The sequence below is a fragment of the Elgaria multicarinata genome, chromosome 13, assembly GCF_023053635.1.
Source record: "Elgaria multicarinata webbii isolate HBS135686 ecotype San Diego chromosome 13, rElgMul1.1.pri, whole genome shotgun sequence".
Classification (NCBI taxonomy): domain Eukaryota; kingdom Metazoa; phylum Chordata; class Lepidosauria; order Squamata; family Anguidae; genus Elgaria; species Elgaria multicarinata.
This window is the reverse complement of record NC_086183.1, coordinates 35019175-35046041: the sequence shown is the minus strand read 5'-3', so window position 1 is coordinate 35046041 and position 26867 is coordinate 35019175. Positions and strand designations below refer to the sequence as shown.

The 26867-nt window shown below is 54.9% G+C and overlaps 1 protein-coding gene across 2 annotated transcripts; it reads left to right on the top strand.

The window, feature by feature from the left end:
- Positions 1-9240: 9240 nt before the first annotated feature.
- On the top strand, positions 9241-21832 carry RAB4B (RAB4B, member RAS oncogene family). Of its 2 annotated transcripts, none has more exons than XM_063139910.1 (8): positions 9241-9400; positions 12322-12402; positions 14532-14646; positions 15317-15379; positions 15746-15900; positions 16580-16675; positions 17785-17938; positions 19202-21832. In XM_063139910.1, the coding sequence occupies exons 1-7, from the start codon at positions 9385-9387 to the stop codon at positions 17898-17900; spliced, it is 642 nt and encodes a 213-aa protein (XP_062995980.1). In that variant the 5' UTR covers positions 9241-9384; the 3' UTR covers positions 17901-17938; positions 19202-21832. The 2 variants fall into 2 exon arrangements, with proteins under 2 accessions (XP_062995980.1, XP_062995979.1); XM_063139909.1 differs by lacking the exon at positions 19202-21832 and adding an exon at positions 19112-19196 and having other exon boundaries at positions 9320-9400.
- The last annotated feature ends 5035 nt before the right edge of the window (positions 21833-26867 follow it).

The window sequence follows — 26867 nt, the reverse complement described above, 5'->3', positions numbered from 1 at the left end:
ATTCCGTGTCCTGCACTCTGGGAGGATCGAGAAGAGATCCTGGCCCTCCTCTGTGTGACAACCTCTTAAGTATTTGAAGAGTGCTATCATGTCTCCTCTCCATCTTCTCTTCTCCAGGCTAAACATGCCTGGTTCTTTCAGTCTCTTCGTAGGACTTTGGTTCCAGACCCCTGATCACCCTGGTTGCCCTCCTCTGAACATGCTCTACTGCAGGACTGTGTACTTATCCACACCCCCCCCCCCCGCAGCCCCCATTTCTTTCCATTGAGGTTGTGGGAAGGAGGAACTTCACTCTCCCATTATTGGTTTCTCTTTCCATTTCAGGCTCCTTCGAGCCTGGGGCCCAGCTGCTGGGGACCTCCATCACTCCAGCCTGCTTTTCCCAGAGATGAGCACAGCTTTCCTGCTGCCAGACCTGGGCATTCTGCAGGTGTCCATCTTTCCCAGATCGAACTGTTGGCAGGCAAAAATGCCCCAGGCTTCCGACGTGGAAGGGGAGGGCCTGCCACAGTTTGAACCTCTGTCTCAAATACACCCCCCCCGCTTCATCTTAGAAAATCTTGGAGATTTGTGCACTAGCAGAACTTTGGAAAATTATGAAAGCTGATGGACTCTCTTGTTGATCCAGCCAGGGTGGGAGGGTGGGGGCCCTTGTAAACTTTGCTGCAGCCCAGAGAGGGAATGCACGACTGTTGCTCCACGTGTGAGAGAGAACAGCCCCCCCCCACCTCTAGGTTGCAATTTACACTGGACAATTTCTGTACTTTAGGGGCAAAAATCTACCTGATATTTGTTTGTTTTTCATATGGAAACAATAAAAAGATAACCTTTTCCTTTTCACTCCTGTGTGTGCAGGCTTCTGCTGTGAGCGGCTTCCACAGCTGAGGGGGCTGCGGGAGGTGAGGAAAGGGGTTTGGTGCTTCAGCAGCAATGCGCAACAGAATTAATGTTCTCTGCCCCTGCCCCCCCCCCAAATAAGAAGCAGAGTTTTTGTAGCACAAGGTGGGGGTGTCCCTCCATTCAGCCAGAGGGAGACTTCCCTGAAGGAGTGTGAGGAAACAGCTGTGTGTGTGATGCTCTAGTTATTCACTGAGGAGGGGAAAGTACTCTGCATGTGCTCAGAGGTCACTAAACTTTAAATGTGTGGCTTCCATTATCCTAGGCCTGAATCTTGCCCTTCACACCATGTTATGGGGCTTAAAAATGGAACGTTATTTACAGGAATGGAGGATGGTGATACATCTCTATTAAGGCCAGGGAAGTGTGAGTTTAAGTGTGTATGGGGGGGGGGCAGTTCTCTCGTCCACCTGGACCCTTTAAAGAAGAACTGTTTCTCCCCACACATACACACCACAACTGTGAGTTGCTGGCCAAGGCCAGGAGAGGGTGACTCAACAAAGCACAGCTGACTGGTTGAAGATAAGGAAAGAGAGATAAGAAGGCAATAGAAACCCCCGTGGCGGCTGGCTGGCTGGCTGGCTGGCCTCCCTCTCCCCCCTCCCTCTCCCCCTCCACCCCCCCCCCCGCCGGGGCCAGGCTTAAAAGCTGCCCTTCCCTTGAATGGGAGAGGGTGCCTCTGAGAACCTGGAGAGGGCTGTTGAGCCCCAGTGATTAGACACAGCCCTTGGATGTTTGTCCCTTAGAACTGGATCGGAGGTGTGTCTGATGGCATTGTCCAACTAGTCTTTTTTGTGGGGGGGGGGGCAGGGGGGTCCTTTGCAAGATGGGCTCTGTGCTTCCTCCACGGGCAAGGTCCATTTTGGATTGTGCTGGCCCCTGACCATCCAGGGGTGTGTGTGTGTGTGCGAGAGAGAGAGAGTAGGCTGTTGCCCACGACCCATCGCAGGTCTCCCTGGGGGGCTGTGGCTCCGGTGCCCTTCTGCCCTGGCATGCAGGCGGGCCACGGCGCCTCTCCCTTGCCAGCCTGCTCGAGAGCAAGGGGACACCCTCACCTGCCCCTGTGGCGAGGCGGTGTCTTTGCCAGAGTTCGCTTCGCTCTTGAAAAGAGAAGCCGGCTGCGGTGGGGGTGGGGAGCAGAGAACGATGGGCACGGGGCCAAGGGCCTTGAACCCAGGCGTCCTGGCTCCAGCCTGCCTCTCACCCATCCAGGTCTGGATTTTCCGGAGATTGTGCTCCTGCCCCGGAACACGGCCTCCCCCACCCTCTGTCGTTTCACCCCTCCTCCCTCTTGCGGGAGGGGGCGGCTGGCGCTCAGGACTCCCAGGTCCCGGAAGTGTCTTCCTGGGAGAGTTCTTACCCCCCCTCCTCCCGTGCCAGAGATGTTTTTACAAGGCTCCACCTGCCTGGTTGTCGCCATCTTATCGGTGGTTCAAAGGCAGCCGCTTGGCACAGTGCCCGGCCTGACGGCAGCAGCGCCAACACCTAGAGGGCAATGGGCACATGGGTGCATGGGGGGGGGGGCTCGCCACAGGGCTGTGCCGATGGGGCCCAAAGCCAGCGGCTCCACAGGAAAGGGTGGATGGGAGCTGGGCCTTCCCATTTGGAGCATGTGCAGAGCGCCTCTCTGGGGTTGGGGGATGCAGGACCCACCCACCCCGGCCATGTGCTCCCATTGTTTCTCCCACCTTTCCTATTTCCACAAAAAAACGTTACGGAGGGCAAGGTGGAGTAGGCTCACGAGGCCTTCCGGTGGTTGGCGCCCAGAGCCCCACGCCTGGATGCATTCTTGGTGGGACCAGTGGTCAGAGTTCAGTGCTCAGCCCTGGATTAGAAGGAAGTAGCTAGAATGAGAGCCCCTCTGAGCATGTGCAAAGTGCACTTTCCTCACCACAGCGGCTGGGGGGCAATCCCCCCCCCCCGGTGCGTTTCTTCTCCTGGCGTCATGGGTAGCCTCTTGGGTCAGAGTTGGGGAGGAAGCCGGTTGAGGGACGTGGGTCTCTCCAGTGATCGGGGGCAAGGCCCAGGCTGGTGGGCTTCTTCACTGAGGAAAGAAAGAACCCAGGCATCCGGGCTCCTCAACCCTGCACCCCACTCCCTTCAGAGCTGGGAAAGGATCCCTGGAACCTGCCCGCCGCCTCTCCTCTGGGCCTGAGAGGCAGGACTCCTGGGTTCTTGAGAGGGGAGTAACACCTAGTGGCTTGGGAGCCTGGCTCCTCACCTGCGCTGCGTTCTGGGGATGGCAGGCTGCTTGCCTCTCCCTGCCTGGCTGCAGGATCCAACTTGATGGAGGAGGAGGAGGAAGTGCCCAGCTGCACCCTGCCCCTGAGCGCCAGCAGACTCCGGCTGTGCTTGGCAGGGACAGGCTGTTCCTGCTTCTCTCTGGGCCTCACCCTGCACACACACACCCCCGCCGTCCCCGCTGGCCTTGCAAGGAGGGCCTGTAGGGGCCTGTGCAGGGGGAAGGAAGGAAGGAAGGACTGGGAGAGTCCTGGGGGGGGTGGACTCCAGGATCCTGCCCCCCCCAATTGCTGGGCTAGGGAGCAAGAGACAGTGGATTAGGTGGGGTGAATTTGGGAATGCTTTCGGATGAGCCCTTTCCCTCTGCCTGCCAGGGAGTTTGCAAACTTTCGCAAAAACCACCCCTGTGGATGCGGCCACTGACCTTTTAGGTGTGGGGCGGGGGCGGTGTGTGCACGCATGCACGCGCGCTCCTGAGGGTCCCTGCTTGGGAGTGACGCAGACCGCCTCACGCCAGATTCTTCATGCCCAGTGTGTAAAGCCCTTCTGCTATGCCTGCACTGCTCACCTTTACGCCAACCTTGCGGGGCTGTGCACACACTTCCTGCTTAGGTGGACAGGCTTGAGAGGCTGGCACTCACTCTGAGCGACTTGCTGCATCCATAGCAGAGGTGGGACTTGAACCCAGGTCCAGCTGGGGTCAACCCATCCTCCACTCCACCCTGCTGCTGAGCTGGGTCTATCCTCAGCTGTGCTTGATTCTGAGCTGGGTTCACTCATGCCAGGTTTTAGAGTAGGTGGAGCGTTAATGGGATATCCTCCCCTCTGAGCATGTGCAGAGTGTTTTCCTCCCTGCCAGGCGACTAGACTCTGCCCCCATGTAGGGGATTGGGGGAAGGCGTTTGAAGGAAGGGGCTGTGCAGCACTGATTTGGGCAACAAAGTGCTGGAGAAGAGGCCCCCAGCCCCACACGCTCCCCCCTCCTCTCTACGACTCTCCCAGAAAGATCCCACCACATTCCTGGCTGGAGATTTCAGGGGTGCCTGCGGGTTCCTCTGGCAAAGCTGTCCCTCATGAGTTTGTCCAAGCCTCGGCTGCCCGTCTAGCAAAGCCTCCCCCACCCTGGCATCTTCTAGACTACAACTCCCATCATTCCCAGACAGTGAGGATGGGAGTTTCAGTCCAACACATTTGGGGTGTGTGTGAAAACGGCTGTGTGCGTGGAGGGGGGAGAAAGGAGGGTCTCCAGTACCTCCCCCCCCCGGCAAGAGGGGACAGCTTTACCCCACACCTCCCCCAGACTCCAGTGCGGCAGAGTTCCCCCCTCCCCTTAAGTGATGCCTCTTGTGTCCCGGGCTGGCTGCCTTCCAGCTGCCTCCCACGAGGTGGATTAGCTGTTCTCCCCGTGGTGCCAGGCTTCGCCTTGGTCAGGCCGCTCCCTTGTGATCGAGTTGGCAGCTGCATCGGTGGCAAGGCTAGGCCTTTCAGGGCATCCCCGAGGCCCACGCCTGCAGCCTGGATTTGGAGCGTGTGATTGCCCAGGCCGTGCCCTCGGGGCTCCGCCATCCCTTCCCAGCCGGAGCTGCAGTTGGTGGGCCGTGCAAGCCCCCGTCGTCGGAGCCAGAGCCCTGCTTGGACCCGCATCCTCGGGAAGGGCGGGCCCGCCTCGCCGCCTCCGCTCCGCGCTCTGGCTGGCCTGGCCTCACTGCTGCGTTTTCCCCGTTGCCCCAGATTCTCTTGGCTTGGCTTGGCTTGGCTTGGCTGCTTTTCAGCCCAACCGGGGTGGGCGTGGGCGTGGGTGTGGGCGAGAGGAAAGGACGGGGTGGCCCCAGGCTGGCACGTGTCGGATCGCTGCCACAGGGTTGTTATTTATTAACGTTTCCATGCCACCTTATTCGCCAAAAAACCACCACGGCCGTGCACAGCCATAGGAAACAAGAAACCCTTCAAGCAACAATAATAATAAAAAGAACATGAAAACAATGACTTAATTGAAAAAAGGCTAGATGAAAAAGCTCCCCCCCCCCCCTTTCTGTCTTGCTGCCAGCGGCCTGGATATACTTTGGGTCGGATGCCGCTTGCGGGCGGATGGGCCTGACCCGAAGAGGGGACCATGATCCCACAGAACTATTCCTAACCGGGGGGAGGGGGGGCTGTGTCCTGCTTATTTGCTTCGTGCGTTTGCATCCTGCCCTGTAGCCGAAGGACAGGCAGTTCACGAGAAAAAGAAAGGAGAGTGAAACCCATGCCAGAAAGCAAAAGCAAGCCGCGTGTGTCCTCTGGCGGCCTGGCAGGATGGGAGGCAAAGGTACGCTGCACCCATGGAGAAGCGCTGCCCTGAAGCCGTCTCTTCCACGCAGCGCTTCGCTTCTCATTTTGGGTCGGCTGGCTCTGGCTTCGAAGGGTTAGGCAGCAAGTGATGCTTGCTCACTCTGTGTGGTGCTGTGGCAACTCTGCGCATGCTCAGGGGCACCTTTAGCTTGTTTTACTCCCCGTATTCCTGGGCATAGATTCAAGGGCGGAGGCTTGGTGTTGCCATGCCAGTTCTGGGGCTGGAGTCTGTTGGGGAAATTCACCGGTTGCGTCCAGAGGGGGGAAGAGCGCGGGAGCTTTGGGAAATCCCGCCTGAAAAATCCCCGCAAGATGAGAAGGAAGGGGAAGGGTGCGGCAGCCGCACTTCCCAAGGCCGCATGTCGAGCAACCCCCCCCGCCCCCCGCCAGTCTTGGGGCGTCTTCAGTTCTGCCTCCCAGCCGTTGCTTCCGCTATCCAGCAGCGGGCCCCAGCCTGGCATCCCTCTCCAGCCCCCAAAGTCCCGCCGCCGCCCCCCCCCCCCCGCGTCAGGCTTTTCCTGCTTTCGCCACAGGGCTGGTGCAAGAAGTTGAGCTGCCTCCAGCGGCCTCCTCTGCTTCCCCTTCGGCAAAGCTGGCTCAAGGCTGCCACCCTCGGCTGGAAGCGGCCAGTGAGGCTCCACAGCGAGAGAAACGGCCACTTCCTGGAAAGAGAGGTGCTGGGGCTCAAGGTGCTCCTCACTTGGAAGCTCTCAGGTGTATGGCGTGGGCTGTGTTGTTTGCTCAGTGCTGCTGAGGAAAGCCACTCTGTGTACGCCCAGGGGCACTGCCTGAGCAGACCCAATTCGAACCTAATGCTGGGTGCATATTCTCCATCTCTGCCTCTTTGGCAGCCACAGGTGTCTCCCCTGTTTCACGTGGCACCTGCAGTTTTGCCCCCAACCCCTGAGATGGTGGCCTCCTTTTGCGCCTACGCGGGGCTTGGGCCGGCCTTGGCTCCACCAGTGCTTGAATTGTGTGAGCAGATTTGGGACGGCCCTTAAAGCCGTGCACTGCCCCCCCCCCAACTGCTCCCTGACTCCGCCAGCTGCAGCCAACACAAAGGGTAAGGGGTGTGTGTCCCGCACTGTCCCCCCCCCATGTAATTTGAGCACTGTGCTTAACTTCTCAGCACAGAGATGCCGGTGATGAGGTTGGGGGCCATCTGCCTAAAAGCCCTGCTTATTAATGGGGGGGCGGGCGCTGGATTACTTGGGGCGAAAGCAGCTTCGTGGCCCCCAGTCTCCCTGGCTATGTACAGATCTCTGTTACCTTGTAGCAAATTTCCCTGAAGGACCTGGGACGGGGTCAGGTCAGACTTCTTTTATGGTATTAAACACTCCCTTTGCCCTTGACTTTTCTGGCATTTCAGCCTCCTAGGCCAGGCTTCCTCAACCTGGGGTGCTCCAGATGTGTTGGACTACAACTCCCAGAATGCCCCAGCTGGGGCATTCTGGGAGATGCAGTCCAACACATCTGGAGCACCCCAGGTTGAGGAAGCCTGGCCTAGGCTTTTTACAGTGACATGCCTTGGAGAAATTCAACAGGTTAAGCTTTCACCCTCACTGTCCTGGCTGCTCTTCAAAGTAACAAAGTTTTGGGCTGCTGGATGATGAAGTAGCCCCCAGTCCCAGAGCACGCCTCAGGACCCCTGGCCGCGCTGGACTGCACGCCCACATCTCCCACCTGCCCTCCCTGGTCTACATCTTTCCACCTCACTCGCCATCCCTTCACAGGTGCATAACCAGCCTGAGATGCCTCCGTAAACCGTCAAAAAACCCTGGGGAAGAGGCTGCGGCGCTACTAATCAATGGTTTGGTGCAGGGCTCCAGCTGTTGCCTTCTAGGAGGAAGGTGCAGAGCAATTAATCAGGGCAGAACGGTCTCCTCTGAATGTGACACAAACATGTTTGAAAAGGACTCAAACATCGAGGTGCTGCGCAGAAATCCGCCTTCCCCAGCCGGGCCCCCTTTTGTTTACAACGTTTCTATATCATTCCATATCTAAGTCCACATTCCAGAGTGGGGAACATAAAGGTAAAACGGGAAGAAGGAAAAGAAAAAGAAAGATCAAAACACCACATTAAAATTGTTCTTTTTAAAATGGAATGACTTTGTCTTGTTGGTTGAGCAATGCTTCCTGGAAAAGAGTTGTTTTTAGGAAGAGCCAGAAGCAGGACAATGCTGGCACCTGCCTGACGTCCAGGGGCAGGGAGTTCCGAAGAAAGGGGGGGCCACCCCACTGAAGCCTGTTCTCCTGGTGGTCTCCAGTCAGGCCATAAGTAGGGTGACCCTATGAAAAGGAGGACAGGGCTCCTGTATCTTTAACAGTTGTATTGAAAAGGGAATTTCAGCAGGTGTCATTTGTATATATGGGGAACCTGGTGAAATTCCCTCTTCATCACAACAGTTAAAGCTGCAGGTGCCCTGCCCTCTTTTAAAGCTGGTCACTCTAGTATAGCTCCTGCACTTTAACTGTTGTGATGAAAAGGGAATTCCACCGGGTTTTCCATATATTCCTCTGGGCGGTTCACAATTTTTGTGAACCTCCCAGAGAGCTTCGGCTATTGGGCGGTATAAAAATTAAATAAATAAATAAATATACAAATGACACCTGCTGAAGTTCCCTTTTCTATGCAACTGTTAAAGATACAGGAGCCCTGTCCTCCTTTCCATAGGGTCACCCTAGCCATAAGTCCATGCGGAACCACCGGGAGCATCTCCTCTGATGACCTCAGTGAACAGTTCATAAGAGAGAAGACACTCTCTCAGGTATACTGAACCCTAATTTTTGTGAACCGCCCAGAGAGCTTCGACTTTTGGGCAGCATAGAAATGCAATGAATAAATAAGCGGATAAATAAATAACAAACCTGGCCCAGTAGCGAATAGGCAGCCAGTGCGGCACAATTCCTTCAGCAAAGGATTTGCATATCCTGAAAAGGGGCTGCTCCCTGAAAACAGCTGTGTTCTGCAGTAGTGTGGTGTAGTGGCTAAAGTGTCGGACTGGGAGTCGGGAGATCCGGGTTCTAGTCCCCATTCAGCCATGGAAGCCCACTGGGTGACACTGGGCCAGTCACAGACTCTCAGCCCAGCCTACCTCACAGGGTTGTTGTTGTGAGGATAAAATGGATAGAAGGATTATGTACACCGCCTTGGATTCCTCGGAGGAAAAAGGCGGGATATAAATGCAATAAATAAATAAATAGCTCCAGCTTTCGGAAGACCCTTAAGGGCAGCCCCAATATTTCAAATATTTATGATGTGAAAAACTACATTTCTCCATTTCATGCTCAGTTGAACTGAAATCAATGTTTATTAATTAGTTGATAAAAATAATAAGACGACAGAGTCAAACAAAAGAGCAGCAGACAAATGCAAAAGCGGTAGGGCGCAAAGGCAGCTTTTCTGACGTTCGGCGGGGAATGGGGTTGCTGCTACCCGGCGCGGGGGCTCCGCGGGAGAGCAGCTGGCTGCCCACCGACGGAAGCAGGATGCCTGACTCAGGCGCAGTTCTGCGCAGGAGCGCTAGGGGCCGTTCGTCGCTAGGAGCAGCGAGGGGAGGGGGGAAGGGGCGTGACTTGAGAGCGGGCGGGACGGTGCCCGTCTTGGACTTCGGGCAGAGTCGCGTGACGCCAAACTCGCAGCGACGCCACACCAAGGGGCGGGGCAAGGAGGTGGGGGAAAAAGCGACAACCCGGAAGCGTCTGGCTTCCAGAGCGCCGCCATATTGGCCGGGTCCCTGGGCGCCGCCATATTGTGCGAATCTCTCTCGGGATCCAGGCAGCGTCAGTCAGAGGAAGGAAGGACGGAAGGAAGGAAGGAAAAGTCGAAGAAGGCGGCAGCGAGGGAGGAGGAGGAGGAGGAGGAGGAGGAGGAGGAGGAGAGGGGCTGCCTCCCCTCTCCCCGCCGGTACAGCCATGTCTGAGACCTATGGTAAAACGGGGGGGGGGGCGAGGTTCGGGGGCTTAATGGGGGAGGCAGCTGAGCCCCCTGAGGAAGGGGTGGTGACGGGGCCCCTCAGGGCTGTTCTGTGGGGAGGGGGCCCAGGTGTGTGTGTGTGGGGGGTCTCCGCTGGGCCTCTTGGTCTGTGTCGTGGGGATGCTGAGAGGCCCGCTGGGGGGCCGGAGGGGCGGCCGTGGGGGCCTGGGGCTCAGCTCCTGGGGGGGGGCTTCTGGAGGGGGGTCACGGCGGAGGCCAGGGTGCTGGCGGGGGGGGGCGCATGGGAGTGGGGGCGTTGTGGGGACATCCGAGGGGGTGGCGGGGGGGGGTCCCTATACCGGCGGCTGTGAGTAGGGCTACTGGGGCGCTGTGTGTGTGTCTGTGTGTGTGTGTGAGAGAGAGAGAGAGAGAGGGAGGGAGAGAGAGAGGGGAAGGGTCTCCCCCAGGCCACTGGCCGTGCGGGCGGGGTCCCCGCGGCCCCCTCCCGCCGGGCGCTCCCGCTCCCCGGCCCCGGCCCCGGCCCTTCTGCACCGGGCGAGCAGGTGGGCCGAGGGACTTGCTCCAGAGGCTCCTCGGAGGCCGCGTCGCAGCAGCTGGGAATCCGGCCGGGCACGTCCCCGTCTTGCCCTCCTGCTGCTGCTGCTGCTGTTGTTTTTAAAAGAAGAGCAGCAAGTTTCATTGTTTTGCTTTGCAGGTAGTTGCTGCCTTGGTGTTCTCAGGACAGGAAGCTGCTGCGAACAAGACTTGAAGGGGTCTTGTTTGTTCGTTTGTTTGTTTATTACATTTCTATGCCGCCCAATAGCCGAAGCTCTCTGGGCGGTTCACAAAAATTAAAACCATAATAAAACAACCAACAGGTTAAAAGCACAAATACAACATACAGTATAAAAAGCACGACCAGGATAAAACCACGCAGCAAAATTGATATAAGATTAAAATACAGAGTTAGAACAGTAAAATTTAAATTTAAGTTAAAATTAAGTGTTAAAATACTGAGAGAATAAAATGGTCTTCAGTTGGCGACGAAAGGAGTACAGTGTAGGCACCAGGAGAACCTCTCTGGGGAGCTAATTCCACAGCCGGGGTGCCACAGCGGAGAAGCCCTTGTTCACCCCCCATCTCCTCCTCCCCCCCCACCTCCTCCTGGACTCCTACACTGAGGAAGGCAGGATGCAGAGGCTTAGGCTGTAATTATTGCCTTATTTGTGCAGGAAGGGCTCCACCTCCCCAACAATAGCCCTCATTGCCTCCTGTTAAGTAGGCTTAGCTGCTGTTTTGCCTGTGTGTCTTCCATGGAAGATTAGCCCACAGAGGCTGCAGGCCTTGGAAAAACCCGCTGGCGAGGGAAGCAGCCGGCCCTATCATGTTGCCTATTGGAGAAGATCTCCTAATAATGATACCCTTATTACCTGCATGACCTGTGAGCAAGAGCCAGTAGAGGAATAAAGACTCTCTGACAAATACCTGGTGCTGAAAATTGAGCAGTTGGGCGTAGGACTGGAAGTGCCTTTGTTTTGCTCTCTGTGCTAAAAGAGGGCGTAAAGGCAGGGCTGAAATTGGGCTACTTGCGGTGATTAATGGCTAGGCTGAAAACTGCAAGTAGCACGCTGTTTAAAATGGTAGGTCGTGATGATAGCTGCACTGCATGCAGGAAGCCAGAAGTCTTGGGGAGATGCCATGAATAGCGATAAGACGAGTCTTTAGTGTTGTAGCACTTAAACCAAATCAGTTTGCAAGTGTGGTTATTGTACCAACTGCTGCGCAAAACAGCCCTTTTAAATTTGTGGGGTGGCCACATGAACTGGTGCTGGAAGTTATTCTGCAAACAGGAGCAGCCTTAAAAATGTGTCTCTGTTGCCACTTGCTTTTCTGTTCATGCAGGGCTGAGCCCTCTGCCTGGCGTGTCTGGTGGGAAAAAATAATAAATAAATAAATAAATAAAAATAAACTGGTGGGTGTGTCACTTAACAGTGTGTGAAAATGTTCAAAATAGTAACACATGTGCAATGCGGGGCAATATGATTATCATCACGCAGATGCTGGAATTACAAATAGCGTAAGAGCTGCTTGTGAAAGCGGCTGCTGTGTACCACTACGGAATATTTCAGGGACAAGTTAAAAGATGTGGAAGAAACATCGTTGATGGAAGCATGAAAAATAGACTTCCTTGACCTGGAACATGGAGCGAAAGTTCTTGAGCAGTCAATTCATTCTTTAAAATTCCAGAAGATTTCCTGTTCGGTCTCCTACAGCAAAAAAGAATTCTGCGGCATCTCAGAGCTCGATGCGCTTATTGGGATAACTTTCATAGATAACTTTGTCAGATCCACGAAGAAGATGAGCTCTAAGTCTGAGCAGCGGTGGAAGTGGTTTAAACAACTTTGGAATGGCTGACAAACTACAATGATTGACAGCTGCCATGAAGGTGGAGCGATGGGGTTTAAACCCCCAGCAGTACTATGAGATGGAGCTGCATGTCCTTCCCCTGTCCTGCTGTCTTTCTGTGTCGAGAGGAGACAATATTTCCCTAGATTTCATTGCTGCTTTTCTTTCCATTTGGCTTTGCAGCAACAGCTCTCAAAACAGCTGGTGGCTGCAGGGTGAGTTGCTCCACCTTAGAGACAAAGCCGAGGGCAGGCGTGAGCACAGGCACGAAAGGCGGCCAATCAACAATGATTTAGCTTATTATGATTTCTTTTACCAGTGGTGGTGGTGGTGGTGGTGGTGGTGGTGTTGAGGGGCTAGTTGGGCCTGGGACTCCTTCTGTTCTCCAGTCTTGCCACCACTCTCTTTGAACTCTGCTAGCCTAGGATGCCGCTCATCTCCTAAGTGATCCAGTTTTCTGTCTCTCCCTCACCCCCATGTTTTTTTGAGGGTGTGAACATCATGGTGCTCCTCTCTTGCTCTCTCTCCAGATTTCCTCTTCAAATTCCTGGTGATTGGAAGTGCTGGCACAGGGAAGTCCTGCCTTCTCCATCAGTTCATAGAAAACAAATGTGAGTTATTTTATTTTATCTATATTGATGCTTTCTTCCCATCTTTGTGGGCACATGCCAACTCAAGCCAATTTACAAAAAGTTAAGCAGAAGAAAGTATAACGAAAGCAACTTGAAATGCAATCAGAGCAAAATCACGATAAAAGCAGAAAAATTAGCATTGTTGATGAGTCAAAGCCCTAACTTTAAAAAACGAAGTCTGGAATAATTCCATTTTCAAAGCCCACTTAAAAGCGGGGTCTAGGTGCATCTTTTGGGGAGATAGTTGGGCAAGCTGGGCACCTCAGTGGAAAAGGCCCCTTCCCTCATCTCCACTAGCTGAACATCTGTCAGCCAGGTGTGTGTGTGTGGGGGGGGGGCATGTTGTCTTGTCTGACTCATGCACTGGTTGACTGTTCTCTGTATTCTTGTAAAGCATTTGGCCACTTCATTTTTTTTCTTTTGAAACAAAGTGCATGAGGTTTTGCGGGAGAGAAGACAGTGATGTGTTTGTCTCTGTGGGAAGAGGGTATGTAGCAGGATGAGCTTTTTACCTTGTTCAGAGCCAGCGCATAATGTTTTGCAGCACTAAGGAACTTCTGCGCATGAGCCCAGAGGTGTTCCCTAGGATCCCATGTAGGATTTCAGAGGGTTGTGGAGAGGGATCGAGGAGTCTCCCCCTTGTATCATGTGCTGTACTATTGTATCATGTGCTGTACAGAGCTTTAACAGCAGTTTACCCAGTAAAATCCACCTAAATAATGCAGGAGCCAATTAATAACTCTGGCAGTCAAGTGCCATCTAAAATAGAAGGATTTTATGGAAGGCCAGAAGGAATAATGACCTCCTAGCTTCCCCTGAGAGGTCATTCTGCAGCCTGGGGGCCACTCTGCTCAGGGCCCTGCTGCAGTTGGTTTTGTGCTGAGAAACCGATGGAACGCGGGCCTGAGCAGCCAGAGGCAGTGCAGAGGCTTGTGCTGTGACCTTGTCTTATTGTCAGGCTCTATTATTATTATTATTATTATTATTATTATTATTATTATTATTATTATTTATATAGCACCAACAATGAAGTTGGTGCTGTACAAAATATACAAATAAAACAGCGATACCCTGCCTAGAGGCTCACAACCTAAAATCACATTAAAACATATGAAGGGGGGAAGGGGTTCACAAAACAGAAATAAGAGAATAATCATAGTAATAAGAACAGTATATTACTCTTGTATATTACTAGTAATATACTCTTGTATATCTCTCTTGTATATTACTAGTAATCTGGCACTGTTGTAACACAGAAGTGCGTTGTGTATATTATATCAGGAATGCTTATAACAACTCTGGAAAATGCAGATGGAAGACAGAGAGAGAGAGAGGGAGGGAGGGGCTTCCCTGAAGCCCTTTTGGAGATCGCAGCAAAATGAAGATCTGACCGGGAGGCTTACTGGTCCATGCTCAGTCTCTGAGACCAGCATTCCTCCTGGGCTTGCCCTGCTTGTGTGCCTTGAACCCACTGCATTTCCGTTGATGGTAGCATTACCATCTCATCCCGATGTCTGAATAACAGGGTGTGGGAAGGTGGTTGTAACTTGCCTTCTCAGAAAAATCCCATGTGCCTCTTCACTGCCTCTACCACCCAGCCTCTAATATGTTTTAATTATTGTCCTGCTTTTCACTGAAGCATAAGGGAGATAGGTGGAAAGGGGGCTCTTTGCCCACAACGGGATGATGCTGAAGCATCCTGTGTGCGGGGGACCGGCTGAACGCAGTGAGCCAGCTGGAGGTGGCAGGCGAGGTCCCTCCATTTCCTTCCTGTGTTGCAGCAGGCTGCAAAAGAGCAATGCAAGATGTCTTCCTTCTACGAGCCAGTTTTGGGCGCTGCACCTGAATCCTTCCTCATTTTCACAGCAGCTGCCATCTCTTCCCTTTCACCCTGGCAACTAAATCCCTTTGTCTGCTGGTCCATTGAACCCTTAGCCCAAAATCTGTTGGTGTTGGTGGTGTTAAATCCCACTACCAACAGATGCCATCCTCTGCCACGTCTCTAGTGCTGTGGGACTTGCAGTTTCTGAATTGCTGTGTGTGTTTGAGAAGTCTGTTTGTGGCTGATCCAGTGTACGTTGCTCCTCTCTCTCTCTGTGCTTCTGTAGTCAAACAGGATTCCAATCACACAATTGGGGTGGAATTTGGATCAAAGGTCGTGAATGTTGGTGGCAAAACAGTGAAGCTCCAGATTTGGGACACAGCCGGGCAAGAGCGGTTCAGGTAAGGGGCCGGGCGCCTTTGGAATGTGGTGGAGGCGGCTCCAGGCTTCTTCGTGGCCTGCAGCCCTCAAGAGGTGGTTGGCTTTCTTCCCAGGCTCAGCCATGGGGGAGGCAGGGGCATGAGAGGGGCTGCCCATTTGCCAGCTTAGAGAGTGGGAACTTGGGGGCAGGGGCGGTGGTGAAGATGGGTGCCAAAGCAGTAAGAATGCGGGATGAGATTTTTTTTTGAACTTTTCTAGTAATTGCTGTTGGACTCCAGGTCTTAAGGAATGTAAAAACAGATAGTCATCAAAATCAGCACTGCAGGGCATTCAGTGCCATTGCATATGAACCTGCAAGGTCCCCAATCTGCCAAAGATTGGTGGCGCTTCTCTCCTTCCCACACCTCAAAAGTCCCAGATGTTTCTGGGAGGCATTTTATCTCCAGGTTCAAGAGAGAGGGTGTTTCATTTTTGCAAGGCTTTGGCCGCCCGTCCTTTTTCACAGGTCCTGCTGTACATCTGAGAGTGCCAATGGTGCCCAAGGACTGTGCAGGAACAACGGTGAGGGAGGGAGGGGAGTTCCAAAGAAGTCAACCCCATTGCATTCAATTAAGGGCATGTAGGATTGCAGCCGAAAAAGTGGACCCTGCCTTTCGCACCCATATGAGGCTTTGCTCTGCCTCTGTCTAGGTCTGTAACGAGAAGCTATTACCGGGGTGCAGCTGGGGCGCTCTTGGTCTATGACATCACCAGGTGGGTCTCTGCAGCGGCTTCCCTTTCCCTTCAGACAGGGGTGTGGGGGTGGGAGGAACTGTTGGGGCATATCCGGTCCCGTGCCGACTCCTAAAGGGTGCTGGGGTTCCGTTGCCTTCCTTGGGAGAGGTTGGAACGCAGGGATGTCTCCCTGTGAAGGGTGGCGGATGCCTGGGCGCTGGGGGAGCCTGGCTGCTGGGGCCGAGGGGCGATTCCTTTGTAGCTCTGGAGGTGAGGGAGAGGGTGGGTGGGAGGCAGGAGGCCGCTCTAGCAGCTTGCAGCGGGGTCGGAGGCGCCCTTCTTCTCCTTCCGCCTGCCTGTCTGACGGAGTCCCGGCCCCTTCCCCATCCCCATCCTGTCTTGCAGCAGAGAGACGTACAATGCCTTGACCAACTGGCTAACGGACGCCCGGACTCTGGCCAGCCCCAACATAGTCATTATTCTGTCTGGCAACAAGAAGGATCTGGACGCTGACCGGGAGGTCACGTTTTTGGAAGCGTCACGTTTTGCCCAGGAGAATGGTAACACCTGCGATGAGGGGGAGCTGGGGGGGGGGGCGGGGGGAGGGGGGCCCCTGGCAGCCTGGCTCTTCCGCTCCGGCAAGGGTTTCCTCCCCCACCCCCCACCCTGTGTGCTGGATCCAGCCAGGCTGTCAGAGCTGCTTTTGTGGAGCGGAAGCAGCCGCTTCGCCTGGTGGGCCCTGGGTTTCCTTCCTTCCTGTGCTGCCCTTGCGGTTGCACCACCAAAGGGGAAGTGGGTGAGCTGATGCAGCTGTGTTGCCCCGTGTCCACCAGGGGCCGCTGAAGTGCTGCCTTAGAGGTGGCGTTGGGGCTGGGGGGCAGCGGTGTCCCCCCCCCCCATCTCAGCTTGTAACTGCTACTTCTGCTGCTCGATTGCTGCACCTGCCAGCTTGTTAATGTGTCGCGGTGTTTTGTGACTACTTTTGTGGTCACATGCAAGCCTCAGGGGGCAACTCACCCTCAAACCCGGAGGAGGGGCTGGTGGTGGGAAAACGGGGGGGCAGGCAGCCCTGGAATTGTAAGCTCAGCTAACCTACAAACAAGCTCAGTCCCCTTCCTTTCACTCCTCCACGGTTCTGTTTGCCTCCTGGAGCTGGGAGGGGAAGCCCCACGCCCTTCTTTGCTTTAACTCACATGACTGAGCAAGCTGGATTATTCTGTGCTGTTTTTAACCTGGCAGAGTTAATGTTTCTCGAGACCAGCGCCTTGACTGGGGAGAATGTAGAAGAAGCTTTTCTAAAATGCGCACGGACCATACTGAACAAAATTGAATCAGGTGCGTCTTGGCCTCTTTCCCACATGACTCCAAACAAAAGCAGGAAGCCTCTGTTGGATGGAAACAGGAACGTGGGAGGCTGCCCGAAACTGAGTCCGAGGCCCCTGGGTCTGTCTAGCTCAGTATTGATGACTGACTGGCAGCAGCGGCTCTCCCGGGTTTCAGGCAGACATTTCCCAAGCCTTACTCGGAGATGCTAGGAATTGACTTGGAGACCCGCTGTGTCCAAAGCAGGTGATCTCCCTCTGAGCTCCAGGCCCTGGAGCAGTGCGGCACAAGTAGCTAGGACCCTTGGGTCTCCTCAGAAAGTTTGGGGGGCTTCCTCCCTGAGGAACTGCAGAATGGCAGCTTACGTGTTCCCCATCCTTGCTCTGGCGTGTGCCCAGAATGCTTTGCAAGTGTGTAGCGGCTCCTCAGACACGGGCAGTGTCCCTTGAAGGTACTTGATTTGGAAACCAGGGATGCGGGAGGGTGAAGGGCTCTGAAACGGAACAGAATTCTTCATTGGCCTGAATGCAGAGTAGCTCAAACACAAGGGCTTAAATTTCCTTACTGCTGCAGTAATTCCCAGTTACTTTGCACTGCTCTTAGGGACTGAATAGAAATGGGGCATGTCTGAAATAGATGGGGCATGTCTGGTTGTGATGAGCCCTGTTTCCATGCCCTTGGATTTGATGGGAGGCTGCCTCCTCTTCCATTTCTACCCTGATGTTTTTCCTCTCGTGAGGAACCCAAGGCGGCTCACGTAGCCCTCCTCCTCCTCTCCGTAGTATTCTCATAACAATCTTGTGAGGTAGCTTAAGCTGAGTCAGTGACTGGCCCAAAGCCACCCAGTGAGTTTCATGCCCCGGCGGGGACTAGAACCCAGATCTCCAGAGTCCCAGTCCAACACTCTGACCACTGCGCCCCACCGGCTCTCCAAATCCTCTAACCGCTACATGGATTGTGGAGATGCGTCTGTTCTTTGGGTTCCTGCAGGAGTAGTAAATCTGCCAAGTGGATGGTTGGCAAATTGCTCGGGAATCTGGATGTGGGGTGTGGAAGGCTGCAGCAAGAGCCTTCCCCTAGTCGTGACCGACTCGTGCTCGCTGCATTCCCTCTCCAACCAGGTGAACTTGATCCAGAGAGGATGGGCTCAGGCATCCAGTATGGGGATGCGTCTCTGCGGCAGCTGCGGCAACCCCGAGGGACTCAAACACAGACCAGGCAGCAGTGCAACTGCTAGAGCCGGAACCCAAGCATGCCTGGAAACTGTCTTGCAAGGTAAGCCCGGGGGGCGGGGGGCGCAGGAGCCCAGCCCCAGGCGGTCTAGGAAGCCCCATTGCAGAGTGGCGTGTGAGGGAGAGCCCTCCAGCCCCGTGGGTCTCAAGCGAGCCCACGTGCACCCATGGTAGAAGTTGGTCGCGGCTCTTAAGGAGGTGCATCCTCTGCAAAAACACATGGGCGCACACACAACCCTGCCCCAGGATGTGGGAGCACCCTTCCTCCCACAGAAGTGCCTCCTTCCCCAGGTTGCAGGGGAAGGGCTTGAAAGTTCGGGCAGGCCGAGCATGCAGGGAAAGGCGGAGAGCGGGAAGGAAGGTGCATGTGCAGCCCTGGCCTTCCGCTGACTCGGCTGCCCTGTCCAGGTTCAGCCCGTGCTTCTGTGCCCTGCTGCTCCCCATGCTTGGGATAACACCTCCCCCCCCCCACACACACACTCCGTTCCTAAGAACACAGGAAGCTGCCTTATACCACTGGTCCGTCTAGCTCAGTATTACCTGGCAGCGCTGGTTCTGTTTCCTGGGCTTCCGGCAGGATTCTTTCCAGCCCTAACAGGGGCTGCTGCCGGGGATTGAACCTGCGACCTCCTGCATGCAAAGGCTTGTGCTTGGATTCCCGGGGTGTCCTTTCTCCTGCTCGGCCCTGATCTTGGCCTGGCTCTCGTGTGTCTCTACAGAGCACACAAAGAGTGAGCATGATGGGAAGAAGGGGAGCCACGGGCCTTTCTCTCTGGGCGTCCTAGTTGGGGAGGGGCCCGAGCTCTGGGGCAGAGCGCTCGCTTTGCATGCGGGCTTCATCCACGCCACCCCCTGCCAAAATGCTCTTGCGTAACTGGGCTCAGGAGGAGCGCAGGCCGCTGAGAGAGGCCACTTGATGGTACTTTGTGCCAGGCGGACCCGTGCTTCTGGGCTGGTGTGGGCAGGACATCTTTTCCTCTTGTTTTTGCCTGGAGGAGCGTTCAGTCATGTGAGCCCCCCTCCCCACCCTCACTCTGAAGTGGTGTGGCCCAGAAACAGGCTCACTGCCCTGGCGAGAGTTCGGGAGCATGGGGTGTATGTGTGTGTCGTCTGGCGTCAGTAACTGGTGCAAAGGGCGGGTCTCCAGCGGGGTTCTCCTCCTGGTGGCTGTGGGCTCTGAGCTCCTCTTCTCCCCTCCTGTTTCTCTTGCCTTCAGTGCTGGAACGTGGCTGCTCTGGGTCCAGGGCTGTGTGAAGCACCTTCTTCCGTTCTGTGCCTCGTTGGCTGAAGCCCTCTTCTTTTCCAGGGATTCCTGCTCCACCTCCATGCCGCCGCTGCCGCCCCTTTCTCCTTGCTCCTCGCCTCTCCCCTTCCCTCTCGATCAGAAGCTCTGCAAGTCCAGTTCTCAGGCAGGCGTCCCTGCGAGAGGCCTGCGATGGAGACGCCGTATGCCCGGCTCCCTTCTTCCGGCACCACATGACTCTTCTGGCTGTGAGGTCAGCGGGCTGCGTGCTCACGAGCGGCAGCGGGGACCCACGGAGCTGCCTCCGCCTCCATGATGATGCCTTCTGCACTCCATGGCTGCTGCTGCTGCTGCTGCTGCTGCTGACTTAATGACGAAATACAGTTCTGATTTGGGGGTGAAGTATGTGTGTCGCTTCGGAGATACTTAATTCCTCTCACCTCCTACCCTAAAGAGTGCATCTTGATTCTACCTTTTTGGGGAGAGGTCAGCGTAGCTTCTCTAGGGCAGGCCAGAGCACGTGGCACTTCCTGGGGGCTCTCGACGCCGTGGAGCAGGGGCTGTGCCCTCTAAGATCTCTACATGGGAATATTCCGCCGTGGTTGCAAAACCGGATGACCCCGATGCTTCTTGATAGCATCTCCGGTGCGCATCTTTCCCATGCGGGGTCCAGCTTGAATTGATGTTCTCACCAGATCCACTTGTGTGTGTACGTGTGTGTGTGTTTCCGTTCCTCCGCTCCACGTTGAGGGCAGCTTCCTCTTTTTACAAAAGCCAGACACGGCACCTTTTGCAGGCCCTTTCATTTGCGTTTCTGTCTCTGCCTCCCCGTCTCCTCCGTGGGGCCAGGGCAAGACCATGAAAGGGCTGCACACTCAACATCTGCGTCTTTGCCACTCCTGTGTGTGGTGGCAGCTGTAAGAAATGACGTTTCTGGGTGTGTGTGTGTGTGTGTGTGTTGAGCGAGGGTTGCTCTTCACTCGATGTTCCTACTTTGGTCTGAGCACACAGGAAGGAGCCCGTTGCTTGTGTGATGCCGTCCCTTAGTGCCTGTGTGCCTGTGTCCTTCCCCTTCCCTTGATACTTTTACTACCACCTGTTTCTGTCACCTTGGATGCCCGACGGTTGTCAGGTGCTGCAACAAAGCCCCAGGGCTCTACAGCCTTTGACCAGGCGCTGCCGTAACATCTTGGGGGACTTTTGGGCTTCAAAGGGCGCCTTCCTCTAGCAAAGGCTGCGCTGCAAGGAATGTTTGCAGTTTTCCACGGCCCTTTCATTCCTTCGTGAGTCGGTTGCCCTCAGACTCGGCTCCCGCCCGGCGGCTTATTGACTAAGTCCAGGTCCTGAGCCCTTGTCCTTCAAGGCCAGCAGCGCTTCTGCGCCCGCTGGTCTCATTCCTCTGTCATGAAGGTTGGACGGGCTGTGTGGGCGCGGAGGAGGGAGTGGAGGAGCGTGGGGCAGATCTTTGTAAGCCAGGTCTGCTCTCCTCCAAGTAGAATCTTTCTCCTTCCCTAGCGGCTGGCTGTGGTGGCCTGGGCTAGCCCAGGGGTGGGCAACTTTGCACACCCCCCCCCCCCCAGATATTTTGGCCTATAACTCTCCTCATCCCTCACCATTCGTGATGCTAAGGAGGAAGGCAGGAGCTGTAGGCCCAAACGTCTGGGCCAGCCCTTGAGAGAGTTCCTCCTTTCGCACGCGCACGCACGCACCCTGTTTCTCCTTCTGGAGGCTGAGATTGCTCACGCCGGCCTTTCGGCCTGGAGCCACCATAATGGGGCTTCCTTCAAGTCTTGTGCATCAGAGGGTCTGCCTTGGAATGCTCCTCCCTGAGTTGCTCCATGCTCCTGAGCATTATCCAGAATGTGGCTGAGCTCCAAAATCTGTTCAGTCATTTGGTTGGAGGCATTTCTGGGCAAAGAGGCACCATTGTAGGGGAAATTTACCAAAAACCTGTGTGAAATTGGGAGGTAGGATGGAGGTTTTCGCTTCTGCTGGTGTTCTGATCATGTTTGGTGCTTGCACACGTGGTGGAGACGGGGCATGCGCTCCTGAGTGCCTGGGGCGCCCCCTCTCCCTGCTGCCCTGGCTTTGCAGATGCCGGGTGCGGTGTGGGTGTTGGGCCGCGTGGGAGGTGTCGCATTGGGAGAGCACGATCTGCTTCTCTTGTTCTGTCTTCTGCTGGAATGTCGGAACTGGCCTTTCTTGCATGCCTTATTGGTTGGATGGGAAGACCCACCCCCGCCCCCAGCTGCTGCATCACTTCCTTCAATTGAGCCCCCTCAAAAAATACATTTAAAAAAAAACCTCAAGAGGAAGGTGGGTGGGAGGAGTGAATTTGGATTCTCTCTTTGTCTTTCTTTTTAAGTGTAATGTTGAACTTTGTTATTTATTACCTCTGTGTGGCTGTTAGGAGCCCTCCTGCCGCCTTGTCTGTGGCCCCTCCTGCTCTCCGCACCCCCGTGCTTCTACGAACCACCCCTCTGATTCTGGGCAACCTCCCTTGGGGCTGGTCAAGGGGTGGGCAGTTTGGACCGGGTTGCTTTTCATATGTGGCTGAGCAGCTGACTGTTACAAAGCAGCCCGTGACCCGGATCCTCCGGTGGATTTTCCTCTTTCAATGCAAACATTCCCTCCGATTGAAGGCTGTGAAGCTGATTCTCCTACATAAAATGTTCTTTTTTTTTCCTTTTCCAACTGTGAGACTCTTGGTGCATTCCTTCCTTTTTGGGGCATGGTGTGTGTGCGCGTGCGCGTGCTGGCCGACGGGCAAAAAGGCAGGCGCATTCAGCACGAACTAGCATTTCGGTCCCTCGCCATGTGCACAAGGCTGCATCGGAGAGCACCAATGTGGATCTGGGACTGATGAGGGTTCCAGCCCTTCCCACGGCCTCCTTGCCAGAGTGCCAGCCCCCTTCTCCCTTTAGGGACACAAGAATTCCTTCCCCAACGGTGGCCGGCCGGCTGGTCAGCCCCTGCCCGGGGAAGCCTCTGGGGAACCAATGGAACCCATGACCGAGGGAGGTTGTGGGCTCTCCCACACTGGAGGCCTTCAAGAGGCAGCTGGACAGCCATCTGCCAGGGATGCTTTAAGGTGGATTCCTGCATTGAGCAGGGGGTTGGACTCGATGGCCTTAGAGGCCCTTCCCAACTCTGTGATTCGGTGTAAGTTGCTTTTGACCTTGGCTGCTCCTGAGCAGTTTGTGGACCAACCCCCTTTCAAAACACGTTTGTTAGCTGTACACCAGCCCCAGTGGTCTTCTTTGAGTAGCTTTTCATCAGTTACCTCTTTCCTATCCTGTGCCACAACAAAGGTCCCTGAGCAGCTCTGGTGGGTGTGTTGGACTACAGCTCCCATTACCCTTCAGCCAGCTTGTCTGGGGCTTATTGGAGTTGTAGTCCAATACTTGGAGGCACCAAATTTGGGAAGGTTGCAGTACATCATATACTGATACCAAAAATAAAGGGCCAGGATAAAAAGAGCAATCCTCCAGCTTGAAGCTTACTTCAACATAAAACTCTCCTGAAATAAAAAGCATCTTTGCCTCCCTCTTTAAAGGAAGAGCAGCAGGTGAACTCACTTGGGTTGAGTTCCACAGCGAGGCAGCCTCTGTCTCCCCCCCCCCCCCAAGACGAAGCTGCCTTTCTGTAACTCGTCAGGTAGTGGCTGGCACTTACCAAAGGTCACCCCCCCCCCCAAAAAAAAATCCCAGGTGGTGGTTGTGGGACGTAGGGGAAGAAGCGATCCTTCCGCTGGGCAGGGCACTGAAGAGAGAAGGAGCTCACTTCTACAGAGAGAGACCAGTGGTCGATCTAGTTCAATATTGTCTACACTGACTGGCAGCAGCAGCTCTCAGCCCTACCTGGAGATGCTGCTGGGGACTGAACGTTGGCAAGTGCTGCGCCGTGGCTCCGTGGCCCTTTCCTTTGAAGAAAACCATCCCTTTCAATCGGTCCCAGACACTAACAGGCAGCCATGGTTGGCTGTTGATTTTCCCCAGCAGTGGGAGGAGGTCACTGCCATGCTAGGGGCTGCATTTCTGGTGTTTGGCCCTTCCCAGGAGCCATCTTCAAAGGAAGCCCCACACGTGGGTCAGTCAGCCAATCTAGAGGTCACAACGGCATAGGGGGCAGGCGGGGCTTGTTGCCCAGGAGAAGGTGCTGATCCCAGAGGGTTGGTGCAACTAGGTCTCCAGCAGCCAGCCTAGAGGCAGGAGTACCCCGGGGCTCCAACCTTCTCGTTTTGTGGGGGGAGATGTGACCCATATCTAGAGCAGCCCACCTGGCCGTTCTTCAAGAGGGTCTTGTCCTCCCTCGAAGATGTATTAACGCTCAACCTAATTTCCTTAGCCAGGAAGGCCAAAGATCCAGAACTCAGCAGCTTAGCAATGGACAGAGGGGGGGTGGTGGCAAAGGGGGTGCTTGGCAACCGCCCACCAAGGCCTCAGTTCGTACTCAGGATCCAAAGCAGAGAAGGAAGAGAGGAGGTGAGCCGGCCTGGCACTTCCCTATTGCCACCTCCTGTAAGGCTCGGGATGTTCATTGGCTCAGAATTCTTGGATCTGGTGGCAGTCCTGATCCACTGTCAGACCCGACGTCGTCGTCAAGGGTCTCGATTCAGTGACGCTGCCTCCACATGTCACATGATGGATAAAAACTGGGCCCTTTCTGCCTTGCCCAATTGCCAACTTCCTTGTTTCCTCTCTCCGGTGGGTGCTGCTGCTTCAACACTTTGGTGCGGAAGCTCAGATTTGTCTGTGACATCAGCACTAGCAGCCTTTAGAAGCAAAAAGCAGCCAGAAGTTGCTTAGCAGGCTTTGCGATGGTCAGGAATTTAGGGCTTTGTGTGGTGCTCCGTTGTCCTGTCCCCCCCCCCCCCCCCGGATAACAAAGGCTGAGTGACTTTGGCATAGTAAGCAGATCGATGCAGGTTGCATTAGCGCATCCTGTTGGCAGAAGATGGCTGGCTTAGCAGAAAGGGTGCCACTGCCAGGCCGACAGGCCTGGAAGGAGCAGCAGCGTCGCTTTACCTACTGTGAAGAAAACATGGCAGGCAGACTCTACCCCCTTGAGTGCCTGGGAAAGAAGGTGGGCTGTACATCGGAATAAGATTTTCTGAGGAGAAGATACTGTGAGGTGCTCCCTACCTCTCAGGGCTCCAAGTGGAGCGTTTCTCCTGGTTTGACTGCTTTAGAGACTTACTGTGTCTTATATTATTTGGGTTAATCTACCAATATACTCTGTACAGCACCATGTACATTGATGGTGCTATATAAATAAATAATAATAATAATAAATGCACCAATATCAGTCAGCCTGAGCTCAGTCCCCCAGGGAGAGGGTTGTGCACTCCACTAGCTCACTGGACCTCAGTCTCAAAAGTGCAGCTCCCCTGTCTTAATGCCCCCCCCCCCATGCTTCTGTTATTCTCCTACGCACCCCTGAGGACCCACCCATGGGGCAGGGCTGTGTGTGGGAGTCATATTGGCCTGGCCCTGCGGCGTTCCTCCTTGCAGAACATCCCAGAGAAATCGGTATCAAGAAAAGCCCCCTTTATGATTATTGTATTTTATTACATTTCTATACAACCCAAGCTCCCCATAAGATTAGGCCACCTCAAAGATCACCAAAATTCTGCATGCTTTTGAGATCTCCAGATCTCTTCATCAGGCATGATATTACAAACAGAAGGTGAACAGCTGGGTTTTAGATTTTCAGAAATAGAGGAACAACAATTGTCTTGTCTTCTTCCTGCTCCCAGAGGTCGTAGGAGCACTGAAACCATCCCATCTCCTGGCGGAGCCCAATTTGAATGTCTGTGAACATCTTGCCTGATCTGGAAAGCTTATACCTCTCTTAACTGTCAGCTCCCATAAAGAGACATTCCTTGACCATTAAGGCACACTCACCGGTCACTCGCATCCATTGGTGCAGCCTGGCCACCAAAGGATGCGAACAATATTGGTTATGGGGCAGCGTGCTTTTTCCTTTAGGGGTGCAGCTTCATAAAATCTGGGCCCTGGGGGCAGAGGTGGGGCGAACGTGCTTGGCACGTGACCCTTTTGGCCGGCCTGCGCTGGCGCCAGGAGTGCAGGGTGGCTTTAAGCGCAGGGGCAGGGCTGGTGCCAGACTATTTTGCACCCTAGGCAAGGTGAGCTACTTGCATGCACACTCCCCCCCCCAAAAAAATTGCCAACTTCAATTCAGCTGTTCAAGAAGACTTTCTGAACTATTATATTTTCCTTTTATTATGTTTTTTCTTAGAACAGCTAATTTGTATAAAACTGTGACCCTTAAAGGGCAGTACTGCGCCCCTCTGAGGTCTGCGCCCACCCTAGGCCGGATGCCTAGTTGGCCTAATGGTAGCACCGGCCCTGTCTGCTTAAGGATGTAAGAAGCGCTTTGCAGGATCAGACCCTGGTCCATATAGTCCGACCTTCTTGGCAAGAATCCCCAGAGCCAACAGGCAAGTGGCCCTGACCTAGACAAATTGGAACAAAGGCGGTCATCGGAACAGAAGACAAAGCCTGTGAGGACAGATTGAAGGCGCTGGGTGTGTTTAGCTTTGAGAAATGAAAACCAGGGTTGGGGGCAGGATAGCCCTCTCTAAATCCCTGGAGGGCTGACACAGAGCAGGGGGCACAGGTGTGTTCTCGGCTGCCCCAGACAGCAGAACTAGAGTTAATGGGCTTAAATGTTCCAGGAGGGCAGATTCTGGCTGGACATTAGGAGAAACCTCCTGACGCTAAGAGCAGTTTGACAAGGAACCAATGACCGGGGTGGGGGCAGCCTTGGCGGCTAAAAGCCTGACCCCAGGGATGGCAAAATACGTGGGGGCCGTAACTGGACAGGCCTGGGGAGCAGAGCAAGGGGGCTTTCCTTGCTAGTTCAGCGGCGTGGAGGTGAGGGAGGGATTTGCCAAACCCCAATTCTTTCTCTTCCAAGAGCAGCCTTGGAACTCAGACCTGCCTGGTGGAGGTCACCCAGGCCGTGCCCGCATTTCTCAACCTGGAACCCACGAGGGTGGAGGGCTTGTGGGCCCCCTCAAGGGGAAAGAGATATTTGGGTGGGGGGCAAGGAGGCTCTGCCTCCACGGGGTTTGCCCTGAGCCCTTTGCTGTCGCTCTCCCACCTAAGCATCAGTGCGGTTCCATTGGTCGTACTGCTCTAACAGAAGTTTTTTCCTGCTGTCCAGCCGGAACCTGGCTTTTTCCCGCCCCCGACCCCCACGCCCTGGCCAGGCTGCCAAGAGCGCCTTGTGTCAGGGCTGGGCATAGAGCACATCATGACTCCAGAGGAGCACAGAAAACAGGCTTTCTGACCATCTCCGCTTTCTTTGGGCACTGAAGGCCTCACAAGTTTCCTGCCATGAGCGCGTGATTTGAGCCACCGGGCTGTTGGGAGCTCAGAGACGAGAAGAGGCTGGAGGACCGGAGACCACGGGGCCCCCATCTCGCCCGGCATCCTGCTCCCCCGCCAGGGGGGCAAACCGAAGCCCACCGGAAGCCGGTCCCCTCCGAGGGCTCTTGGCCCCAGCCAGCCCCCCACCTCGTGCTTGTTGGTGGAGTTGAAGGGGATCTCGGTGGGGTTCTTGTCCCGCAGCTTCTTGATGGCGCTGCAGGGCAGCTGGGTGCATTTCAGGAGCGCCGATAATTCGGAGGCGTCGCCGGCCGGGTCCCTCTGGCGAGGAGGAGGAGGAGGAGGAGGAGGAGGACGGGGGAAGAGTCTCCAGA

Excerpts from the sequence above, each read along its gene's own strand:
- RAB4B (XM_063139910.1), top strand. Across the intron at positions 15,380-15,745 it reads TTGGTCTATGACATCACCAG|CAGAGAGACGTACAATGCCT; the intron begins GTGGGTCTCTGC and ends CCTGTCTTGCAG. Across the intron at positions 16,676-17,784 it reads ACTGAACAAAATTGAATCAG|GTGAACTTGATCCAGAGAGG; the intron begins GTGCGTCTTGGC and ends CTCTCCAACCAG.